Here is a 26,547-nt window from a genome sequence, read left to right as displayed (position 1 = left end):
ATTTACAATGGATTTTTACAAGTACTTCGCATCCAATATAAAAAGTCAGATGACAGAACAAAATAGTTGGAGATAGATAAAGGAACAATCTTCTGAAATAACGTCAACTTGCATTTAACAAAAATTTTCTGAAACCTAAGATTCCTGAAAGTAAATGCAAGCAGATGTTTCTTAACTTTGTTAGAGCTATGCTCTCAGCCTAGTGTTGTGAAGATGAAGTTTGGTTTTTTTCAATGGTTTCTATTTTAAATAGAGGATCAGAAACATAATATTTATCAGTGTTTATTTGTGATTATAGGTCTGATCCACAGCAGCATGTGTTTCCACTTTGGTTACATCAACTTTAACAGTTAGACCACACCAGAATGTGTTGCTCTTCTTAAAACAAAAGCAGCACCACCAACGCATGCCACAAAAGCACGGAGGCCAGAACTTGGCTTTCAGCCATAACCAATACTTCAGAGGGACACAAATAAATCCTCCCACTTCCCTAATCATTTTGCGACAATATTAGCTGAAATGATTCTTTTCTTATCTCTTTGCACTCATCCACAGTATATTTTGGGACAAAACATGTCAAATTTCTTATAATACTTCTTTTGAAAATGCTACACTATTTCAATTCAGGAAGTTTGCAGCTTCAGTATTCTAAGTACTGTGGATCCTTGCTTTAAATATTATCATTAGCTAACACTTCAAAGCCTTGAAGGCACAGCTCCTCCAGGGCCTTCCCGGACTAAGCCCTCCTCTCCTCTTCTGCCACTCCCTTACGCATCACCCTGACTTGCTCCCTTCGTTCATTCCCCCTTCTCAGCCCCACAGCACTTATGTACATATCTCCAATTTATTTATATTAATGCCCGTCTCCCCCTCTAGACTGTAAGCTCGTTGTGGGCGGGGAATATATCTGTTTATTGCTATTTTATACTCTCCCAGATGCTTAGCACAGTGCTCTGCACATAGCTCAATAAATACAATTGAATGAATGAATGTTTGTCAGAAATTATAATATTAAAAGAAAATCATTACTACTTTTAGCATTTTTTTGCTCTAGCATATCAGGAAGCAGAGCAAATGCTAAAGAAAATCTTGACATTTAAAATTATTTTTGAATGTTCCCATATTACAGGACTTAAAGAATTACAGTTTTCTAAACCTGCCAAGACAAAGTAAAATTTACAATGCATGATTTTGAGGGACTTTTAATAAAGAATTTCTTTGTAAGAGATCTCAAATAACTACATTTTCCTCCAATCGTTCCTTCTATTCCCAGGGTTTGCTGTTGTGGTTTTTTTTAAAGATATTCCCTATTAATAACATCTAACAGTCCTCTTGCAATAGTCATTCTTCCAAAATATATTTCAGTCTTCAAATAGCTCAGTTTTCCCAACTGACAACCTTAAACTGAACTGAATTTATATTTTTTGGAGTCAGTCAAAGGCATATGTCTCTGATAATGAATACTTTGAGTTTAGAGAGCAAAATCAACGTATGTTCACAAGTAATCTGTTGCGTGAACAAACACGCAATCCGCATCGACACCAAAGAACTAATTTTGTTTAACTCACGAATGTATCTGAGGGTTTCAAAACAATATATGTAACTGTTGAAGTCAAAATTTACTGAAAAGAGACCATGAAAGGCAAGGTACTCAACTCTCTCCTCTGCATGGCCTAGTGGATAGAGCAAGGGCCTGGGAGCCAGAAGCACTTGGGTGCTAATCCGAGCTCCGTCACTTGTCTGCTGTATGACCTTGGGCAAGTCACTTCACTTCTCTGTGCCTCAGTTACCTCATCTGTACAATGGGGATTAAGACGGTGAGCCCTATGTAGGTAACACGATTATCCTGTACTGACCCCAGCACTTAGCACTTAGTTCACTGCCTGGCACAAAGTACACGCTTAACCAATACCACAAATATTGATATAATTATATTATTATCATTATTAACCAAGCTACAGGAGCTAGTAGTATGTATTCTAAAAATAGAAGACAGTAATACTCACCTATATTTATCACGCTAGAACTTACAAAACATTGATATACAAGCTTATCACTTTAAAGGATCCAAATATCGAAATTGGAATTCCTGTATGTTTGTAGCTACCCCAGTGTTTAGCACAGTGCTTGGACATAGTAACTGCTTAATACCATATCTAATTATTAAATGTTCAGGACTATCTTGGCTGAAGTTGCAGCACTAATGGGCATCAATTGCCCAGGTTGGTATTCTAAAGAAGCTAACTACCTCTCTCTTCTTCCACCTCCTTGTGCATCACCCTTGCACTTAGATTTGCACCCTTTATTAACCCCAGGCTTACCCAGCACTTATGAACATATCCATAATTTATTTATATTAATGTCTGTCTCCCTGTCTAGACTATAAGCTCCTTGTGGGCAGGGAACATGTCTACCAACCCTTCCAAGTCCTTAGGACATGCTCTGCACAGTGTAAGCACAAAATAAATATGACTGTTTGATTATTACCTAGCCAATAAGAGGGAAGGGATTCAGGGGGGGTGGGGGGAACTCCTCAGTCATTTTGGAGCTAAAGGTCTGAGCCATGATCCTTGGAAGATTTAGGTCGTGGCCTTGGAAGGACATAGAGCCCAGAGATATGGTCCCAAATTAGGATACCAATAATAATAATAATAACAATAATAATGGCATTTAAGTCAAAACCTTTGTATGTGCCAAGCACTGTACTGAGCACAAGTATACCTACAATGTAAATAGGTCCCACATTGGGCTCACAGTCCAAGTAGGAGGGAGAATAGGTAATGAATCGCCATTCTGCAGCTGAGGAAACTGAGGCACAGAGAAGTGAGGTGACTTGTCCATGGATACACAGCAGGTAAGTGGCAGGGCCACAATTAGAACCCAGGTCCTCTGACTTCCAGTGCTCCTTCCAGTAGGCCACGCTTCTTTTCTAGAAGTTTCAAGGTCCAGAAGTTAAAGTCCACAGGAGCAAAGTTCCTACACCTGACGGGGGAGAAACGACTAAGAGGAATGGCAGCAGAGCTACCCCGGTAGACTAAGTTCGTCCAGGAAGGCCTAAGAGAGGGTCAGACGGAAACTTGGGACACCCCAAGAGAACAGAGGAAAGGACCTACAGGAAGGCAGAAAAGATCCCAGGGAAAGGGTGCAGAGTGCTAGAAAAAAGGAAAGGTGGTGTGGATCAGAATTCTGTTATACTTGTTTTCTGATTAACAAGTTAATAATCCTTGCAAGATGTCTATTAAAGCATATGCAGATCTCTGACCTCGATTTCCACCTGTGGTCAGGGCTGGAGGAGAAGCCCTAGGTGCTGGGGAGATATGGGCACCTGGGAGGTTAAGAGGGAGGAAGGGAGTCCTTTACCCCTGAGCTTCCAGTAGCCAACTCTGGAAAAGAGGATCCTCTTGCTTTCTGGGAAATACCATGTTTTGGGAAGTTAGAGGATAATGGTAAGGGAGAGGGGTTTGCTAGATACAGAACCCCAAAACTCTATCCAACCCAGGAAGAGAGGAACAGGAGGGTTTGAGAGCAAAAGCCATCTGGGGTCTGGGCATTCCTAAGGGGGACCGAGCAGTCTTAAGTGACTTCAGAGAAACAGCATGGCTTAGTGGAAAGAGCACGAGCTTGGGAATCAGAGGACGTGGGTTCTAATCCCCACTCCACCACTCGCCTACTGTGCGACCTTGGGCAAGTCACTTAACTTACCTGTACTTCAGTTACTTCATCCGTAAAATGGGGATGAAGACTGTGAGCCCCATGTGGAACAACCTGATTAAATTGTACCTAACCCAGTGCTTAGAACAGTGCTTGGCTCATAGTACATGTTTAATAAATACCACCCAGGGGTTATTAGAGCTGAAATTTTGGGGTGAGAACCACTGGAACCATCACAGTGTTACATCTCTGTCATTTAGATTTTAAAACTGAAAGGAACTTTGCAATTTCTAAGTATTATACCACATGGAGAAGCAGCATGGCACGGAGGATAGAATAGAGCCCGGGCCTGGGCGTCAGGTCATGGGGTCTAATTCCAGTTCCACCACTAGTCTGCTGTGTGGCCTTGGGCAAGTCACTTAACTTCTCTGTGCCTCAGTTACCTCATCTGGAAAATGGGGATGAAGACTGTGAGCCCCACATGGAACAACCTGATTACTTCGTGTCTATCTCAGCGCTTAGAACAGTGCTTGGCACATAGTAAGCGCTTAACAAATACCAACACTATTATTAGTATGTAGCTGTGGTGCAAAACAGGTATTAAATATCCTCAGTATTTTTGTCTTACTCTATCAACTATGCTGTAGAGTCTTTTCCAGTTTCCTTGCACTTTTTGCTCAATTTAGTTTAACAGTAATTGAAAGCTCTCGCTTCCACTAGGAAAAGGGCTCCCTTCCTTACTCTATCCCCCAGGAGGATGAGTAATTATGGGGAACATCATTAACAGCAAGCCAGGAGATCTTTCTGCTCCCAAAGGTCCCAGGACCTTGGGAAAAAGACCATGGCTGAGGGGGAAAGAAGAGACACATAACTTCACAATTGAGGCTGTGAAAAAATTGGAACACACTGGCTCCTGGACAGCCTGGTGCCACCTTCCTTTGTCCACAAAAGGCTGCCTTTAGCCACTAGGACAGTTCTGGGGGTAGGGGTTGCTTGGGAGTTTCATTTGTTGTTGAGTTCCTCATGGGGGTTTTTTTAAATGATTTTTTTTTTCTTTCTCCCAGCTATGGATTAAATAACCTCACTGCCATGTGAGCAAGCCTGGTGCTAAAGGTTAAGGGGAGAAACCCTGACAATACATCAACTGCCATTATTGCCTGCACTCCAACTCTACTCTGTACATATCACTGATGGAGTGATTGATTGATCCAATGAACATAATGCAAAGATTAACAAATGAGTGAGGCCTCGCTACCTAAATTCCACCCACATTCAGGCTCAGAGACTTCATGATCAGTGTGGAGTCACAAGGGCTAACCACTCAAGAGAAGAACCAATATACATAACAATTATGAAAAGGTATAGATCATTAGATGAAGTCTGATTACACCCCAAATTAGAAAAGCATTCCTTCTGATGGCACACAAGTTCAGAATGGCCTTGAAGGATTGATAAGTACAATGCTCACATGGGAAAACATCAGCATTTTTTCGTGTTCGGTAAACTGTTGCTTTCGATATTAATGGGCTTGATTCCCTCAGTGCAAGCAGAACTCTCATTAATGCTAATGGAAGCACTGCATGAATAATGTATTCGCTATCTTGCTCCATATGAAGGGGCAGATTTTTCTCAGATTCCGCATTCTGAAAAAGCTCATCTTGGTCTCTCTGGTTAATATTGAAAAGCTCCAGTGAAGTTTTGAAGGTCAAAGGAAAAATCCTTTGATTTGTCACCACTCACAATTCACCATTCACCTATGTTCTGAATTCCCACAAGTAAGGCAATGGAGGTCTGAAATGGAGAAGGAAAGCAGAAGTTTTCCAAAACAGAGACCACCTGAAAGGGAGAAGGGCCACCTAGTACATACACCAACTCTTCTATCCGGGATGGGGGAAAGGGGTCGTTTTCAAAGTGCTCAGTCATCTCTCTCCCGCCTACGTATCCTCCCTCCTCTACCACTACAACTTGGCCCACATAGTTCACTCCTCTTACATCAACCTACTTACTGTGCCTTGCTCTTCTCTCTCACCAATGACCCCTTGCTCACACCCAGCCACCCTTTTGTCTGGAACTCCCTCACCCTTCATATCCAACTGACCACCACTCTCCCCACCTTTAAGCCTTCCCAAAACCATACTCCTTCAATCAGAGGTATTTATTGAAAGCTCTTCCTGACTACTCTCTCAGCTCCCCACTTTTATGCACCACCTTTGTACTTTTTTAAAAAATGGCATTTATTAAGTGCTTACTATGTGCAAAGCACTGTTCTAAGCGCTGGGGAGGTTACAAGGTGATCAGGTTGTCCCATGTGGGGCTCACAGTCTTAATCACCATTTTACAGATGAGGTAACTGAGGCACAGAGAAGTTAAGTGACTTGCCCAAAGTCACACAGCTAACAAGTGGCGGAGCTGGGATTTGAACCCATGACCTCTGACTCCAAAGCCCGGGCTCTTTCCACCGAGCCACGCTACTTCACTGAGCGTAATTAAGTGTACTGAAGTGCATACTACCCCCTAAGCAATTCGGTAAAATCCTATACTCCACTGTTTCCCCTACCTGTTACTTATATCAATGTCTTTCTTCTCCCACTAAATTGTAAGCTCAGTGAGGGCAGGGATCATGCCTATCTATTCTAGTGTATTCTGCACACAGTTAAGTGCCAAATACCATCGACTGATTGAAAGGTGCACTGGACTTTGATAGTGCAATTATCCATAACAAAAACAGAGTGCCCACCATAAGGAAATTTTGGAATGCAAGAAGATACAGGAAACTGAAAAAGGTATTTACCAGAGTTTAAATAAACCAGTTGGGCAGATGAAGAGTTACTTTCAATGTTGACTTTTTAAATGTTTTGCAGTCTGTGACAAATGCAATCATCTAAGCTTTAAAATAAATGTCTTCCCAGGCATAAAAGTATCTTGGAGCATGATGAATGTGGCTCATTAAGAAGGCCTTCCTTTACATAATTTCTTTCAAAATTATGATTAAATAATTCTTTTGAAACGGTTGTTTCTGAAATGAGGAAATACGGCCTAGAGGAATGAGCTTGGGAGTGAGATTTAGGAAACCCAAATTCTATTCCCAACTCTGCCCCTGACCTGCTGGGTGAACTTAGGCACATCACTTCATCTTTCTAGACCTCCATTTCCACACTGTACAAACATACCTGCCAACCTCACATGTTAGATTGTGAGCCCAAATGAGAGACATGGACTGATCTGATTACATCTTAACTTCCCCAGTACTTACTACATGCTTGGCAACTAGTAAGTGCTAAATGCCATACAACTTTTATTGATATGGCTTAAATACTCAGTTTTTATGGCTAATTAAGGAATAACAAAACCCAATAAAGTGTATATAGTAGTTAGGTTAAGACACAAAAGAACCTACCTACTGCAGGTGCATCATACTCATCTCCAAGTAGAATTTCTGGAGCAGAATATGCAAGAGATCCACAACTTGTGGTGAGCTTCTTTCCAGGCTGAAATTTGTTGCTGAAACCAAAGTCTGTCAATTTCACAAGTCCTTGTTTTTCAAAAAAGACCACATTTTCTGGTTTTAAGTCTCTATGAACTACATGTAGTTTATGGCAGTAAGATATAGCATGAACTATCTGAGCAAAGTACTTCTTAGCCAGGTCTTCATTAAGCCCCTCTTCATGTTTCATTATGTAATCAAACATATCTCCTCCATCCCCAAGCTCTAGGATAAGGTAAAGTTTGGTCTGGGTGTCAATTACTTCATAAAGACGGACGATATTAGGATGCTGCACTAGTTTCATGCATCTAACTTCTTGGAAAAGGTGGCCAGTGGCTAGAGTGTCCAGTTTGGTCTTGTCAATGACTTTCACTGCTACCTTTTCACCTGTAAAAACATGCCGGGCAAGTTTTACTACAGCAAAGTGACCTCTGCCCAAAGTTTTATCCAGGTCATATAATCCAGCAATTTTTCCATCATACCCTCGCTTGAAACCTGCCATGCTGTTCCAGCTGAAGGAATGACGTTTAAGCTTCTTGAAACTGTGATCTTTTCATATAAGAAAATCTGATGAAAATAAGGTATCCATTTTCACAATCGCCAAACACATCTAAAATATAAAGAGAAAATATGTTAATTTGTTATTAATATACAATACTTAACACTTTCATTCTGCAGTAGGAGCTAGTTACACTCATTCTTTAAGAACCAATAGTGCTTTAAGGCCAACTAAGAGTCGTAGCCTTTTACTACAAATAACTTCGAACTTGCTAGAATTTAGGGTTTTAAGCCTTCATTTGAGTAAATTCTGTAATGTTATAATAGAAATTGAGTTTGATGCTAAATCCTGTTGGTTTTGACTCTGCATCATTTCCTGGACCGCCCCCTTCCTCTCCATACAAATGTCCACCACCCTGGCCCAGGCACTAAATCATATCTAGGTTACATTATGGTATCAGTCAGCCTTCTCACTGGTTGGTCTCCCTACCTCTCCAGTTGATACTTCACTCTGCTGCTCAGATTGTTATTTTAAAAAGTTTAAAAAGCACTCGCCCCTCTATTCAAAACCTTTTTAATGGTTACCCATTCCTCTCTTTTTCAAACTCCTGACCACTAGCTTTAAGGCACTTTATATCAGTTCTCTTTTACTGACTGTTCTCCCATTACATCCCATCCACCCTGTAGGGTCTTCCAAGCTCCCCTTTTCTTTCTTTGTGCCTCAGTCTCAATTCTCCCTCTTCCAACACCTTGCTCACACCCCTCCCCCGTACCTGGAACTCTCTCCCCATTCAAATCCACCACCCACAAGTCTCTCCCATCTTCAAAGTCCATGAAATCCGATCTCCTGGTCTCCCAACTACCACCTCAACACTTCTTCTGTACCACCTCAGCATTTAGGCACTCACAACCCTGTAAAGCATAGTACTGTGCATATCAATTTATATACTAAAACATGTACGTGTTAACATATCCATCTTTTAGTCTCTTCTTCCTCCTGTCTATAAAATTATTTTGGGTGAGACTACCCCATTAGACTGTTAAACTACGCAGCATGGTCTAGTGGATAAAGCACGGTCCTGGGAGTCAGAAGGACGTGGGTTCTAATCCCAGCTTCGCCACTTGTCTGCTGTGTGACCTCGCGCAAGACGGAACTTCTCTGTGCCTCTGTTCCCTCATTCGTAAAATGGGGATTAAGACTGTGAGCCCCATGTGGAACAGGGACTGTGTCCAATCTAATTAGCTCATATCCACCCCAGCACTTAGAACTCTGCTTGACACATAGCAAGCACTTAAATACCATGATTATTATTATTATTATTATTATTATTATTATCATCATGTTCTAAGCACTGGAGTAGAAACAAGGTTATCAGGTTGGACACAGTCCCTGTCGCTCATCCCCATTTTACCAATGAGGAAACAGGCACAGAGAAGCTAAGTGACTTGCCCAAGGACACACAGCAGACAAGTAGTAGAGCTGGGATTAGACCCCAGGCCTGTGCTCTTTCCACTAAACCACTCTGCTTCCATGAAGGCAGGGATCACATCTTCCACCACTATTATACTCTACCAAATGCACTCAGAAATATGAAAGCTGATTCTTCTTTAAGCTTCTTTTAAAAAAAAATAATTATGGTATGCTTCAAGCATTGTTCTAAGCAGTTAAAAGCTAAACTGTATCCCTCAAATTACATCACTGTTTCTCCAAAATACAGAGGGGCTGCAGATGGGGACAGCAATGTGTGACAAAAGTAGTAAGTCAAGTCATACCACATGTTTGTGTGTCACAGGACAGGATCTGTCTCAGTGTCATGACAATGACAAAGTATTTTTCAAAATTAACCTATGAGGAGAAAGTTATTTTATAGCAAAAGAGACAGCCACTGATTTTTTATTGTAGACTTTGATTAGGCAAGAGAACTTTGCAATTAATTCACATGGCACCAATTCACAATTGGGCACATGGTTTCACTTCAGGCCTCTAACGAGCCCAAGATGTGCTTTCAGCAGTTCCAAAGCATTGAATAAATTGCCTAACTGGGATTTTTCCAAACTGTGAAGGTTAGTAGATTTTTAAATAAGACACCACAATGACTTTTTAAATTAAATCCATGGACAACACTAAGAATTATCAGTTGATTTTTTTTCCACCCCAAAATACCTCCTATACTTTTCTATCTCTACTTAGGAATCTCCCTGCCTCCTGAAACATAACCTCATCTCAAAACCAGAGCCGAGGGGGCACTAGGGCCACTCCCACCCCCCTGGTCAACTTGCCTATATTATTTTGTATTTAGAGAACTAATCCAAAGAAACAAAATAAATTGTGCTTAAAGTTCCAAAATAAGATTTAAAAGCTTGGAGAATTATACCCCCTGGGCAGGTAACATGACTGCTAAATCTGCTGTCCTATATTCTCCCAAGCACTTAGTACTGTGCTCTGCACAGAGCAAGCACTCAAAAAATACAATTGATTGATTAGGTTTTTTCTGTCCAAAAGTTAAAGTAGAATTGGATTTCAAAATCAACAAAAATCTCTGCAAGTATGTAGTGATAAGCCCTCTCTCTACACAAACATGTACACACATACCCACGTTACATTACACTGCTCTAAATTTAAATTGTTCTCCATATTGCTAACAAATTTATTCAGCTACTAATCCAGAAATTAAAGGATATTAATCATTTACAATGATTATGACTTACCAAAAATTTGAGCAAGCGATACCTTACATTTATTTTCCTGCACAAAATACTGCTGGCTCTGAATACGCTGTTACATTTAGAAAGATAAGCATATTAAGAAAATCAAATTATGCTTATAAAGCAACATAGTCATTATGATGCATAGAGCAGATGTGGACTGAGTTTTCTGCCTAAACTTCAAATGCAAATATCTTCTAAGCTTTGAAACATCTCAATATTCCTACTCATTTTTCCATTTTGCATTTTTTTAAAAATTTCACAATGCAGAATTAAATAAGGATAATTCCGAGTCTAATTTCTTAATCCTGCTTTCTGTTTCATCTAAAAGAAAAATTATTTAACCAAAATTCAAAACTCTGGGGAAGAGGAGGGGATGTAGCAAACTAAATTTCCTCTAATTTCACAGTAAACATGGAACTATTAAAACGGAAAAGAAAATTACATCTATTGTTTCAACCACAGGTAGCAACGTTTAAAATATAGTTTCTAAACCACTTCTGATTTTTTTTCATCCCTGAAACTGAATCCTGCCGATAAATTCCAGGAGGTGGATAATTGATTACCTGCATTTACTAATTTTATATTCTCCACAGGGCAGCAGTGATTCTTAAAGCCCTAGCTACGGTTGTCTATATTTCTCCTGCCTTTGCTTCAGAACAATAATTGACGGCTTTATGTATCCCAGTGGTTTCCAAATTGTGGTTCCCAAAGCTGTAGACCCCTCTCAGAGTTCAACTGTACGGCCATCTTGCTGAGACACATAGTGGGGACACCGCACACCTCAGTGAACCACTTGGGTGTGTGGAACTTCTATTTAAAGCTCTGTTTCCATGAAACTGCCATGGTTACAGGTTAAAATAGAAGTGTACAGCCTGAGCCAGGCGTGCCTGCTCCGCAGAGCTCAAAGCACCGATGAAATACTTCCAGTTTGGGACGCATCACTTCCAGGTGTGTAGGCTATGCCAAAAGATTATCATTTCTTGGATCTGAGAAAGAACCACATGACTCTCGAGTTAGGATGATCAGACACCCACGCTCTAACTAGTCTCAATTCTGTCAGAATGGGTATTTTCTCTCAGTGTTGAGGCTAGAACACATCACTGAGCTACAGAGTGAGACATGAAGGAAACAGCAATGGACATAAGGTGAATACTTCAACAAGTTCTCTTTAGCATGGGGCTCTCCAAGACCGCAATCCTGCGTTATACGAGAACTGGTGGCATACACCGTTTTCAGTCTTCTCTAAATCCTCACAAGTTGCACTACTCATTACAACAAAGCATTTCTAGGTGAAAGGTTGTCTAAAAACTCGGTCGACATCTACTCTGTCCGTGAATCATAATGACTGTGTTGCTTTATAAAAGTGTTTTGAAACCCTTAATTTTTCATTCCTTTGAAAAAGCATATAAAATTAGAAAGCATTAACTTCTTGGTCATTAATTTGAAAAAAGAGGGGCTATTTGGACAAGGAGGAAAAAAGCAGATACTGTAGCTGGGCTAGTTGAGTGTTAAAAACTGGAGCTTTGCACACATAGTAAGCTCTTCCATAAGGTTGTTTGCACTACCTGTTTGGCTAGAGTGCTTCTGGAAACTAAGGGAGTCTACCTCAACAGCCATGTCTTGTACTTCCCAAGCGCTTAGTACAGTGCTCTGCAAACAGTAAGTGCTCAATAAATACCACTGAATGAATGAATGTTGTAGGGACTGCCTCTATATGTTGCCAACTTGTACTTCCCAAGCGCTTAGTACAGTGCTCTGCACACAGTAAGAGCTCAATAAATACGATTGAATGAATGAATGTTGGGTAGGGACAGCCTCTATGTTGCCCACTTGTACTTCCCAAGCGCTTAGTACAGTGCTCTGCACACAGTAAGAGCTCAATACGATTGAATGAATGAATGTTGGGTAGGGACCGCCTCTATATGTTGCCAACTTGTACTTCCCAAGCGCTTAGTACAGTGCTCTGTACACAGTAAGCACTCAATAAATACCACTGAATGAATGAATGTTGGGTAGGAACCGCCTCTATATGTTGCCAACTTGTACTTCCCAAGCGCTTAGTACAGTGCTCTGTACACAGTAAGTGCTCAATAAATACCACTGAATGAATGAATGTTGGATAGGGACCGCCTCTATATGTTGCCCACTTGTACTTCCCAAGCGCTTAGTACAGTGCTCTGTACACAGTAAGTGCTCAATAAATACCACTGAATGAATGAATGTTGGGTAGGGACCGCCTCTATATGTTGCCAACTTGCACTTCCCAAGCGCTTAGTACAGTGCTCCGCACACAGTAAGTGCTCAATAAATACCACTGAATGAATGAATGAATGTCTATCACCCCCCTCTAGACTATAAGCTCAATGTAGGCAGAGAGCATGCCTACCAACTCTGTTGTATCGCACTCTCCTGAGCACTTAGGACAGTGCTCTGCACACAGTAAGCATTCAATAAAAACTAAGGATTTACTGATGGACTGTGATGCCTCACTTAAACAGCTCTATGTGCACACAGAGTCAACCAACCTATAAGTACGCATACATGAGTTCTCCCTAATGGGAGGTTCATCAAAAACATGTCATAACCCCCACAACGAATTCATATAATTTATTTTCCAAGCTCGTCCAATAAGATCTAAAGCGCTGCTTTGACAGAAAGCATTATCAGCTAATCATATTTAATGAGCGCTTATTACATACACAGCACTGTACTACACACTTGGGAAAGTACAACAGAACTAGCAGACACAATTCCTGCTTAACGAGCTTACAGTCTAGAGGACCATTTTACCACTTACTTTAGGCCTACTGTGATTCATTTCTTCTCAATCTCCTACTCTAAAATAGTGGGCTTTCCACACTATAATCTCTTAAAAACCCCAGTGCAAATCATCACCAAATAAATTTACTGAAACAACAGTGCCAATTAACACACACCCAGGGCCAAACTAAAATAAGCTAAAATAAATTGGGCAGTGGGCCTAGGGGAAATGGGGATTAGAGTTTCAAGGAAATTTACATTTGCAAACACTCAAAACATTTATGATCACTAGACATTTCAATTCCCTTATTCTAGCATTATAAGGAGCATATCTAGAAGCAGCGTGGCTCAGTGGAAAGGGCACAGGCTTTGGAGTCAGAGGTCGTGGGTTCAAATCCCAGCTCCGCCACTTGCCAGCTGGGTGACTTTGGTTAAGTCACTTCACTTCTCTGGGCCTCTGTTCCCTCATCTGTAAAATGGGGATGAAGACTGTGAGCCCCTCGTGGGACTACCTGATTACCTTGTATCTACCCCAGCGCTTAGAGCAGTACTTTGCACTGGATAATACCAAAAAAAAAGGTGGGGGGGGAGGGGGATAAAGAGCTGCAACTAAAATATCTAACAGCCTCAAAATATTCCTTGCCTGACAAGTACCCAACTAAAGTTAGGCACTAAATTCATATGATTGATTCATGTTTATTTCCATTGAAGACAGTAAAGAAAAGACAATCCCAGAAATATGAACAAAAAGGGTTAAACTCATTCTTTCCTCCAGACCACAAAAAACAAAGAGAAACACAAATACTCAAGCCACAAAGCTGGGTCTATAAAACATAACCCAAGTTTCCCTTGCACAATGATGAAAAACATTCATACTTTCACTGGATTCAAATACACAACAGCATTAAAGATTGTTTTAATCTTTTTGTGAGCCTTCCTCCCAAACAGTGCTAACTATAAATCGTTTGTGCTAATGGGAGATGGAAGCGCAGGAATGTGAAATTCAGATAACCACAAAATCCAATTTTCATTCACCAAGTTTCAAATTCATTCTCTACCTTCTCCCTAACTAAAGTTTTTACTAGAGCTGCTCATAAGCAACAAAACTGTCATTTTGAATTTCATCTTTTATTTCCCCTACCCACACTGTGATGAAGGGCAATTGATAAACAGTAAGAAGACTAAAGGATAAGCAAAATAATAAGGGAGAAGCAGCTGCAAAAGGCCTAGGGCCCTGAAAGTAACAGATAACCAGCATATTAAAAAAAAAAAATTCAAAGAGTTAGCTAAATAAAATACCATTGGGTTTTAACTTCAGGTTAAAACATCCTTTGGTTAAAAGTTTAAAGTGAGCACATTACTGTATGCAACTATGTGTTTCTCTCTTACCAATTCTTTCTATAGCGAGCACTAGAAAAATTCAAGGGACCAATACCAAAAAACATAAGCTTACCCAAATATGTAATGTCTTTTTAAAATACTCTCTTGGTTCTGCTAACACACAAAACACATAATCTTATCCAAAATATCTTTACTTAAAAGAGTGATATATATAAAAGCCCAGGGAGGGGGCACACAATTTCAACTAGGTGGCTCCTACTGAGGAAAAACTACAGGAATAAGAATATTTTACAGCAGGATATGCCTGCTCTTTTTTCTAAATAGTAATGAGCTATGGGGAAGTCTTCTTGCACTACAAATTACAGCAAATTATTCTAAAAAGGAATTTAATTGATTATATTTTTTTACCATTTCAAAAACCAAGTACTACTTGAGCTTTATTGGGACAAGCACATATAAATAATTTCCATGATAAAACAAAATGTCAATAAGGACATAAGAGAAATGGGTTACAGAAAACCTGCTCTGGCAAGTTGATAAATTACTATCTGGGATCTCGTTTACTGTACAGTAGAGCCCTTGGGCATTAACACAACACAGAAGGCATAGGCATAAAGCCATTAAGGAATATGTACTGTACTAGCATTTTCCAAAAACAAATGGAAAGTTCACCCCTCAAGCAAAAGTCCTGTAACCAGTCAATTTTGTTTTTGGTCTATCATTTATCATCCTTCAATAGACATCTTTCCATATAAACTCCACCTTCATCTCTGACCTACAACCTTCACCTGAATTACTTTGAATACACTTTACCATTACGCAGGAAAGCACGCTTATAAAGACAATCAATAAATTAGGGATTAAAATTGCAAAACTATATATCACTATATACTTTACAATTTTCACTGTGATTAACTATTACAGTATCTAATAAAGAAAAACAATTCTCAGCCCATTAAGCTTGTTCCATGTGTTTCATTTTATACTCTGATGGGCTTTAAGTCTTGGATCTAATGCTTCTTCCATCACATCAAATTTTCACAGAAATAATGGGAGCTGAAATAAATCTATTTTGACAGTTCAGACACTCAACCAAGCCTGTTTTTCTCCCTGAAACCCTATGCAAGAAGTTATCTGCCATGGTAGTCAGTAAAACTGTACACTCTGAAATGTCTTACTAACTTGAAAGAATGAGTATTTTTTTTTAAAGTTCAATTTAAAGTAAACTATATTGCTGCAATCCTTCTTAAAAGTTGCCTTAAAAAATCCTATAGTTTTCATTTATGTTAAAGCTAAGAGATTTAATCACAGACTAGGAACTTAAATTTCTAATTGTATACTGAAACAATACCTTCATGTAACCTTTTCAGAAAGGATTTATAAATAGATCACCCAACTGATGGACTATATTTGGAGCACAATTTTATGGGGTTCCAAGTGGCTCCTCAATACATGAGTAAAAATTATAGAAAACCATTCTCCCAATTGAACGCAGGGTTTGTTATGTTATTCAGTTCTTAAAACTCTGCATTTACGTCTCATGAAGTAGTATGATTGTGAGCAGCAAAATAATAGGGATTGGGAGCAGACCTAGCCCACCTAATCTTATTGTCTCTTTGAAAGCCTATTCTTTGAAAAGCATCGAGCCTTCACCTCTCTCGAGATGCAGCACCCAGAAATTAGATTAAAGGATTGTTGGTGGTCTAACAGATCTGGGCAAGAAGGAGCCTGAAGATAACTGTACCTGTGTTTTGGTGAAAAATTAAATAAAACAATTTAAATGTCTCTTCTGGTGAGTTGTCTCAATACAACGCAAATATCCCACAAAAAAATCCAAGCATAGTACAGTGAATTGAAGATACTTGTCAGAGTACTATGAGGTGCACGGGTTCAATTAACTTGATTTAGAAAACCAAGGTTAAAAAGCAAATCTGGAAAAACAAAATGAATCACTACTTTAAAATCTACTGCGTGTACCTTTCTGTCTACTTCTGAGATATGAATAAACTGAATCAAAAAGAAACAATCATTGTTCTCTACAAATTATGTTGAGGCTTCCTAATGAATGATTTAAATCAAAATTTCAAATAAACCTATCCTGACTGCACATTTATCATGGTCTTTAAAGCTTTAATCTAATAAAATAGTCAATTTAAGACTATTCAAAAAATTAAGATTTCTCTTACAGAGGTGCTGCCCGGGAAGTAGTATATCTTTGTCATTTCCTCCTCAGTTGGGAATTAAAACTGCATTCAAATCTCCTCAGATTTATCAATTAATCAATCATATTTATTGAGCACTTACTGTGTGCAAAGCACTGCACTAAGCACTTGGGAGAGTACGCTACAACAGTGTTGGTAGACACATTCCCTGCCCACAGCGTGCTAACAGTCTAAACAGTCACTGAATTTTAAAGGACACAATCAAGATTAATTTTCTTAAAAGCCTCTAAAAAGCACTGGAATTTTAAAACGTAAATATAATTTTGAAAGTTTAAACCAAACACCTACAATTTGATACAGTAAATCTACCTTAGCCACAAATACTCATACCTAGAATAATTTCTATTAATGCAACATAACCAATTTAACTTTGACATTGACCTATACATAACCTTGTTTTGTTCTACTTTTTCCATAAAGTCTTTGCCCTTTCCAAAAATATATTTCTAGATCACGTTCTTGGCCTCTTCACTCTTCTCCATCTGTTTTTTAAATAAGCAGTCTTTCCTTCCCAGGAAAACTGACTTGTGAAAATACAAGGACCCAAACAGACATAATGAAGTCAAAGAACATAAGACATGCCAGAACACTTCAAGGTGAACTGCTTGCATCCAAAAGAAAACTTCCAGTTGTACTTCTTACCTAGGCTTTCCCGCTAGACTGCACGCTCACTGTGGGCAGGGAATGTGTCTTGTTATATTGTACTATCCCAATCACTTAGTGCAGTGCTCAGCACACAATAAGAGCTCAATAAACCCAACTGATTGATAATATAACCTATAAAAATTAAAGCGGAAATCTGGAATACTGAACCTTGACTCAAAATTGAGACCACTAATAAATTACTAGGATTTTGAGTTTAGTGAAAAGGCCTGTGAGCTTCACCCCTCACAACTGCTGCAAATAACTGAGTGCATTTATCACAGGCTTCCATATTAGGTCAGGGCTAATCCACATCTCTAACAAACACTCTGCGCTACTGGTGCTCACTTTATATTAACTGAATCTTCTGTAACAATGGAAAACTTGCAGACCTTTAAAAACACTTGTGGATATGTTTTAAGCTATGAGATTCTGAAATTAAGGGTATCCTAGAATATTATCTCTCTACCAAGAAAACCTTGAATGCCATCTTTTCCAAGGTCATCTCTAAGAATACTGAAGAACAGTTAAGACTGAAAGAAACTGAGCTAGAACTATATCTTCTATGTCTTCTGAAATCATTGCTGAATGATTTAAAATGTTCTTGAGAGGGTTTACTTGCAATATGACGAATGAGAAAGCCATGGCCTTGTGGAAAGAGCATGGGCCCAGGAATCCTCTGATTCTGGGTTTCTTTTCCTGGGTTCCAATCCCCGCTTTGTCATGAACCTACTGTGTGACTTTGGGCAAGTCACTTAGCTTCTGTGCCTCAGTTTCCTCTTATGTAAAATGGGGATTCAATACCTGTTCTCCTTCCTACTTGGACTGTAAGCCCCACAGGTTTGGCCTGATTATCTTGAATGTACTCTAGTGCTTAATACACTACTTGGTACAAACTAAGCTCTTAAATACCACAATTATTAAAGTGTCATGTAATCTAGGAACAGGTCAGGGAAATACAAAAAAGACTTGAGTTGGAATTCAATTCATAGTTGAAAGAGGTGTGGCAGGAAGTGGTCTGACACTCTGAAGAGTCAACTTAAGTGTCAGTCTAGTATTAGTGGACAGTGTACTATTAATCATGTAGATGACAACCAAGCTTCTAATGCTTATGTGCACCATAAATATGCTACCAGTAAGCATCTTTATATATCTTCATCTGTATTCTCGTTCCAAAAACGTTTTAAAACTTCAAAAATTCGTGTAAATCTAGTTTTTCATTATTTATGTCATTTAATAAATTCCTTTCACCTTAGACAATTCCTAGAGGGGAAAATCCGCATCATATGTATATTTTGCATAAGAGATACTGAATCCACTACAGTCCTCAGTATTATTATTATTATCCTCATAATGGGTGATAAATTAATCCTTTTTTTCTGATTTGACTTTTACTTTCAAATTCTCTGCCTAGATATGGACCTGCGATAAATATCTATTGTGAACTTTTAAGTGGTAGGAGCATTTCTAGGAACTTGGAAAAACAAAGTATTTTTATAAGTCCATTTTAAAAAAAATCTAACTCGGAGGACTTAAGAACCCCAAGTGTTTCTTCTAATGTCTAAAAAAAACGGAATTAAAATGCACTAGACTGTAGGCTTGTTGTGAGCGGGAAACACATCTACCAACTCTGTGATACTGTATTCTCCCACGCACTTAGTACGGTGTTCTGCACACAGAAAGAGCTCAATAAATACGAATGATCGATTACTACTACTCCAGGTCTTGGAAACATTCCTCCTCAAACTCCTCTACTTCAGCGCTTTAGAACTAAATGATGTAAGTCATCATTAAACTTCACATAGGGAAAGGCAAAATACTATGATGCACATTACTTTGGACAGAGGGGATTTCAAACAAAAATGAGATATTACCATAACCAGAAGATAACACTAGGGAGGCTAGCAAGAGACTGGGTGGCTAATAAAGGGGCTAATGGTTATCTGCAAAGCGTTGAAACAAATGGAAAAGAAACCTAAATAGGAAAAATGAAAGAAAGCCTTTGAAAATCAACTACTAAATCAGTTCTTGCAGAGAACTACCAGTAAAATGGTAAGTGCTGCAAATTATGAGGCAAACTGTTTGACTGTGAGCCCCATGCAGGACAGGTACTGTGTTCGAGCTGATTGATTTGTAGCTCCTACAGCACTTGCCACATAGTGAGAGTTTTACATGACACTAATAACGCAGGGTATTTGGTTTCCCTACCTGTCTCTCACACCACTTCAATGTGTGACCTTGGGAGAGTCACTTCAATTGCCCTTGGTTCCTACATTTGCAAAACTGGAATTAGACCCCTTACTTCCTTCAAAAGGGCAATTTACCAACTAGTTCCAAAGCCTAAAATACTTGTGTAAAAGGTTATAAAATTAAGGATTGAGTTATTTGCAAATCGTTCGTTAGGCTTTAATTTACAGTACTCTCAAATTTGACCAAGTTCAAATGAAAACGGTGGATACAATTTAAATAGGTGTGCTTGGATAAGACAAATGATTTCATAAACAGTTAACTACATTGTAAATTACAACTCTGCTTATAGATTATCCAAACCTGACAACCTCCAGAGTCCAGAACAGATTACCATTATTTTGATGTGTTAATATTGCTCTGGACCATACCATCATCAAAATCAAGAGCAGTATAAATAAAACATGGAAACAACTTCCAAGAAAGGTTGTACAATCTCCATCACTGGATATCAAAAAAGACAAAAAAAAAACCTCAACCACCTTCTCTGGATCGTCTTGTCATTCTACCTCAAGAGAGGGGGGCTGGATGAGAACCTCTTGAGAGCCCCTCCAGTTCTATGAATCTGTAGTAAAGAAATTTGGTTGATTTACAACAGGGCATCAAAGTAATTCTGATTCACTATGAATTTTTTGAAAGACAGGGCATCAAAGCAATTCTGATTCATTATGAATCTCTTGAAAGGCAAACAGCTGTTGGATTTTCATTTTCAATCAATCAATCAATTGTATTTATTTAGTGCTTACTGTGTGCAGAGCACTGTACTAAGCGCTTGGGAAGTACAAGTTGGCAACATATAGAGACAGTCCCTACCCAAAACCCAAAAAGTGACCAAAGATTGTGTCTCCTTCCAAAATGACTGGGAGCTGGAAAGACTGCACACAAAATCAAATTTAAAAACTGGTTCCTTTGGCAATTAGAAAAACACTACAAAATCTAGTATGCACTATATCCACACTATATTATATATACATAATGTATATTATATATAAACCTCCACTTAGTTCATGTGGACAGTACACCCTAAAAACATTCATCCTCATGACTTCATCTGTAAGGTTATTGAAATTTACCTGCTCCAAACGGCAGCACTAAAGCATCGTCCTTCAGGTCACCTAGGAACCGTTCTTGTGAACTGAGGGACAGTCAGCCCCTTGGCAGAAAAGTATTTCCAGTCCAAGTAGGGGGCCTGAGACTCTGTAAACTGGTCTAGAAAGGAAGGAACAGGTGAAGAGTTCCAGCATCATCTTAAATCTCTCTCTGCATAAATTTCACATCTCTCCCATAGGGAAAAAACTGTTCCTCCCCCCTTTGGTTCCGGAACCTTTCCTCTGCAGGAAACCAAGTCCCGGGGAAGATTGTTTACTTCCATCTTTCGTTTTTGATGGAGAACCCTGGTTCCTGGACTACGTGTGCAGGTCCATGCCATAAAGCATTTGCAGCTCGAGGTTTTCTTCAGACCTAACCGTGCTAAACCCCTCCATCCTGTAAAATGTGGGAATAAGCTGCCCCTAATGCACGACAAAGAAAACTGGAAAACAAAAACAACAACCCTGCGATCCACTTGGGTCAAAGGCTGGGCTGGGGACGAGGGCTCTGCCCCCCAAAACGGGGACTGGGCACCCCGCGATCCACACTAAGGCTCTCCCTTCCTCTCGGAACCTCGGCTCGCAAGGGCGAAACCTCCTGACCATCCCTTCCACATCCTGGGCGGGGATCGCAGTTATTCATTTATTCATTCATTCATTCAATCGTATTTATTGAGCGCTGTGTGCACAGCACTGGACTAAGCGGCTGGGAAGTACAAGTTGGCAACATATAGTGATGGTCCCTACCCAACAGCAGGCTCACAGTCTAGAAGGGGGAGACAGACAACAAAACAAAACATATTAACAAAATAAAATAAAACAAATCTGTACAAAAAAAAAATAGAGTAATAGATACGTCCAAACATATATACATATATACAGGTGCTGTGGGGAGGGGAAGGAGGTAAGGTGGGGGGGATGGGGAGAGGAAGGAGAGGGCTCAGTCAGCCTCAGGGCTCAGTTATTGAGCGCTTACTATTAATTCATTCAATCGTATTTATTGAGCGCTTACTGTGTGCACTGCACTGGGCTAAGCGCTTGGGAAGTACAAGGTGGCAACATATAGCGACGGTCCCTACCCAACAGCGGGCTCACAGTCTAGAAGGGGGAGACAGACAACAAAACAAAGGATATTAATAAAATAAAATAAATAGAATAAATCTGTACAAATAAAATAAAGAGTAATAAATACGTACAAACATACATTCATCCATTCATTCAATCGTAGTTATTGAGCGCTTACTGGGTGCAGAGCACTGTACTAAGCGCTTGGGAAGTACAAGTTGGCAACATATAAGAGACGGTCCCTACCAACAGCGGGCTCACAGTCTAGAAGGGGAAAACAGACAACAAAACAAAGCATATTAACAAAATAAAATAAATAGGGCAATAAATATGTACAAACACATATTCATTCAATCAATCGTATTTATTGAGCGCTTACTGTGTGCAGAGCACTGGACTAAGCACTTGGGAAGTACAAGTCGGCAACACATAGAGACGGTCCCTACCCAACAGCAGGCTCACAGTCTAGAAGGGAGAGACAGACAACAAAACAAAGCATAATAACAAAATAAAATAAATAGAATAAATTTGTACAAATAAAAGAGTAATAAATACGTACAAACATATATACAGGTGCTGTGGGGAGGGGAAGGAGGTAAGGCGGGGGGGGATGGGGAGGGAGGGAGGAAGGAGGGGGATCAGTCTCAGGGCTCAGTTATTGAGTGCTTACTATTCATTCATTCAATCGTATTTATTAAGCACTTACTGTGTGCAGAGAGCACTGTACTAAGCCCCTTCCTTCCTCTCCCCCTCGTCCCCCTCTCCATCCCCCCCTTCTTACCTCCTTCCCTTCCCCACAACACCTGTATATATGTATATATGTTTGTACATATTTATTACTCTATTTATTTATTTATTTTATTTGTACATATCTATTACATTTATTTTATTTTGTTAGTATGTTTGGTTTTGTTCTCTGTCTCCCCCTTTTAGACTGTGAGCCCACTGTTGGGTAGGGACTGTCTCTATATGTTGCCAATTTGTACTTCCCACGCGCTTAGTACAGTGCTCTGCACATAGTAAGTGCTCAATAAATACGATTGATGATGATGATGATGAAGTACAAGTTGGCAACATATAGGGACGGCCCCTACCCATCAGCAGGCTCACAGTCTAGGAGGGGGAGACAGACAACAAAACAAAGCATATTAACAAAATACAATAATTAGTATAAATTTTTGTACAAATAAAAGAGCAGTAAATACGTACAAACATATATACAGGTGCTGTGGGGAGGGGAAGGAGGTAAGGCGGGGGGGATGGGGAGGGGGAGAGGAAGGAGGGGGCTCAGTCTCAGGGCACTATTCATTCATTCAATCGTATTTATTAAGCGCTTACTGTGTGCAGAGTATTCATTCAATCATTCAATCGTATTTATTAAGCGCTTACTGTGTGCAGAGCACTGTACTAAGCGCTTGGGAAGTACATGTTGGCAACATATAGAGACGGTCCCTACCCAACATACGTAGAAACATATATACAGGTGCTGTGGGGAGGGGGAGGGAGGGAGGAAGAAGGGGGCTCAGTCTCAGGGCTGTTATTGGGCGCTTACTATGTACAGAGCACTGCACTAAGCGGTTGGGAGACTACCATAGGACGCGGGGTGCATGTGCTCCGACCCGCTCAATCATCAATCGTACTTATTGAGCGCTTACTGTGTGCAGAGCACTGTACTAAGCGCTTGGGAAGTATAAGTCGGCAACACATAGAGACGGTCCCTACCCAACAGCAGGCTCACAGTCTAGAGGCCGCTCTCCAGGGAAGGGTCGGGGGGGGGGGGGGGGGGGAAGGAGGATGGCGGAGGGACAATCAATCAATCAATCAATCAGTTATATTTATTAAGCGCTTACTGTGTGCAGAGCACTGTACTAAGCGCTTGGGAAGTACAACTCGGCAACACATAGAGACGGTCCCTACCCAACAGCAGGCTCACAGTCTAGGGGCCGCTCCCCAGTGAAGGGTCGGGGGGGGGGGGGAGGATGGCGGAGGGACAATCAATCAATCAATCGTATTTATTGAGCGCTTACTGTGTGCAGAGCACTGTACTAAGCGCTTGGGAAGTACAAGTTGGCAACATATAGAGGCAGTCCCTACCCAACAGCGGGCTCACAGTCTAGAGGCCGCTCTCCAGTGAAGGGTAGGGGGGGAAGGAGGATGGCGGAGGGACAATCAATCAATCAATCGTATGTATTGAGCGCTGTGTGCAGAGCACTGTACTAAGCGCTTGGGAAGTACAAGTTGGCAACATATATAGAGGCAGTCCCTACCCAACAGCGGGCTCACAGTCTAGAGGCCGCTCTCCAGGGAAGGGTCGGGGGGGGGGGGGGAGGAGGATGGCGGAGGGACAATCAATCAATCAATCGTATTCATTGAGCGCCTACTGTGTGCAGAGCACTGTACTAAGCGCTTGGGAAGTACAAGTTGGCAACATATATAGAGGCAGTCCCTACCCAACAGCGGGCTCACAGTCTAGAGGCCGCTCTCCAGGGAAGGGTGGGGGGGGGGGGGGGGGGGAGGAGGATGGCGGAGGGACAATCAATCAATCAATCGTATTCATTGAGCGCTTACTGTGTGCAGAGCACTGTACTAAGCGCTTGGGAAGTACAAGTTGGCAACATATATAGAGGCAGTCCCTACCCAACAGCGGGCTCACAGTCTAGAGGCCGCTCTCCAGTGAAGGGTCGGGAGGGGGGGGGGGAAGGAGGATGGCGAAGGGACAATCAATCAATCGTATTTATTGAGCGCTGTGTGCAGAGCACTGTACTAAGCGCTTGGGAAGTACAAGTCGGCAACATATAGAGACGGTCCCTACCCAACAGCGGGCTCACAGTCTAGAGGCCGCTCCCCAGTGAAGGGTCGGGGGGGAAAGAGGATGGCGGAGGGACAATCAATCAATCAATCGTATTTATTAAGCGCTTACTGTGTGCAGAGCACTGTACTAAGCGCTTGGGAAGTATAAGTTGGCAACATATATAGAGACAGTCTCTACCCAACAGCGGGCTCACAGTCTAGAGGCCGCTCCCCAGTGAAGGGTCGGGGAGGAAGGAGGATGAGGGAGGGGAGTGAGGAGGAGCGGCCAGGCCCTCCCCCCAAGCAGCCCAGGACAATCAATCAATCGTATTTATGGAGCGCTTACCGTGTGCACTGTACTAAGCGTTTGGGAATTACAAGTTGGCAACATATAGAGACAGTCCCTACCCAACAGCGGGCTCACAGTCTAGAAGCCGCTCCCCAGTGAAGGGTCTGGGGGGGAGGAGGATGGCGGAGGGACAATCAATCAATCAATCATATTTATTGAGCGCTTACTGTGTGCAGAGCACTGTACTAAGCGCTTGGGAAGTACAAGTTGGCAACACATAGAGACGGTCCCTACCCAACGGCGGGCTCACAGTCTAGAGGCCGCTCTCCAGTGAAGGGTCGGGGGGGGGGGGGGGGGGGGGGGGGGGAGGATGGCGGAGGGACAATCAATCAATCAATCGTATTTATTAAGCGTTTACTGTGTGCACAGCACTGTACTAGGCGCTTGGGAAATACAAGTCGGCAACATATAGAGACGGTCCCTACCCAACAGCGGGCTCACAGTCTAGAAGCCGCTCCCCAGTGAAGGGTCGGGGGGGGGGGGAGGATGGCGGAGGGACAATCAATCAATCGTATGTATTGAGCACTTACTGTGTGCAGAGCACCGTACTAAGCGCTTGGGAAGTACAAGTTGGCAACATATATAGAGGCAGTCCCTACCCAACAGCGGGCTCACAGTCTAGAGGCCGCTCTCCAGCTAAGGGTCGGGGCGGGGGGGGGGAGGAGGATGGCGGAGGGACAATCAATCAATCAATCGTATGTACTGAGCGCTGTGTGCAGAGCACTGTACTAAGCGCTTGGGAAGCACAAGTCGGCAACATATAGAGACAGTCCCTACCCAACAGCGGGCTCACAGTCCAAACCAGGCCCCTGACTGCAGTGACAGCACCTGCCAAGGGCAGCCCGAGGTGCGCGCCTGCAACGCCCGCCCAAGGCTGAGCAGGCGCGCGCGCGCGCGCTCCCTGCAGTCAATCAATCAATCGTCTTTATCGCGCGCTTACCGTGTGCAGGGCACTGTACTAGGCGCTTGGGAAGTACAAGTTGGCAACATGTAGAGGCGGTCCCGACCCCCCAGTGGGCTCGCAGTCGGGGCCCCGGGATCCGCGGGCGGGGGCTTCTCTTTTGAGCGGAGCGGCGGCCCCAACTTACTTCCCGCCCCGCGGGCCCCACCCGGCCCGCCGCCTCGCGGCCCGCCAAGCCGCCCCGGCTGCTCCTTCACCGGGAGGAGCGGGGCGGGCGGGCGGCGGCGGCGGCTGCTTTCGCTCCTTCTCCCCCGTTCCCTGCTCACCTCGCAGGGCGTCTGCGGCTCCGGCCGAATGCCCCCCGCTCCCAGCGAAAATCATAATAGTCACACGGAAAACCAGCCGGGGAAGGGGAAGGAGGAGGGATGGGAGAGGGAGGAGGGGACCACACTGCGCCTGCGCGCCCCTCTAGCGTCACGGTGACCCAACCGGCCGCGGGGCGGGGGCCTGAGGCGACGGGGAATAATCATCGTCATCATCAATCGTATTTATTGAGCGCTTACTATGTGCGGAGCACTGTGCTAAGCGCTTGGGAAGTACAAGTTGGCAACATCTAGAGACAGGCCCTACCCAACAGTGGGCTCACAGTCTAAAAGGGGGAGACATCATCATCATCATCATTAATCGTATTTATTGAGCGCTTACTATGTGCGGAGCACTGTACTAAGCGCTTGGGAAGTACAAGTTGGCAACATCTAGAGACAGCCCCTACCCAACAGTGGGCTCACAGTCTAAAAGGG

The 26,547-nt window shown here is 41.9% G+C and overlaps 1 protein-coding gene across 3 annotated transcripts in view; it reads right to left on the bottom strand.

The window, feature by feature from the left end:
* Positions 1–26,164, bottom strand: part of SNRK (SNF related kinase) — a 55,118-nt gene extending 28,954 nt beyond the window's left edge. Inside the window, exons 1-3 of one of the 3 annotated variants that reach the window (XM_038772299.1) lie at positions 26,074–26,164; positions 7,618–7,745; positions 7,049–7,522 (exon numbers count right to left, since the gene is read on the bottom strand). In XM_038772299.1, coding sequence (XP_038628227.1) covers positions 7,049–7,439 — 391 coding nt within the window. In that variant the 5' untranslated portion in view covers positions 7,440–7,522; positions 7,618–7,745; positions 26,074–26,164. Of the gene's footprint in view, positions 1–7,048; positions 7,746–20,627; positions 20,764–26,073 lie in introns of all 3 variants that reach the window. The other 2 variants (XM_038772290.1, XM_038772281.1) reach the window with 2 other exon arrangements.
* Between the last annotated feature and the right edge of the window lie 383 nt (positions 26,165–26,547).

This window comes from Tachyglossus aculeatus, chromosome 2, assembly GCF_015852505.1.
Source record: "Tachyglossus aculeatus isolate mTacAcu1 chromosome 2, mTacAcu1.pri, whole genome shotgun sequence".
NCBI lineage: Eukaryota > Metazoa > Chordata > Mammalia > Monotremata > Tachyglossidae > Tachyglossus > Tachyglossus aculeatus.
This window is presented reverse-complemented; position numbering and strand designations above follow the sequence as displayed.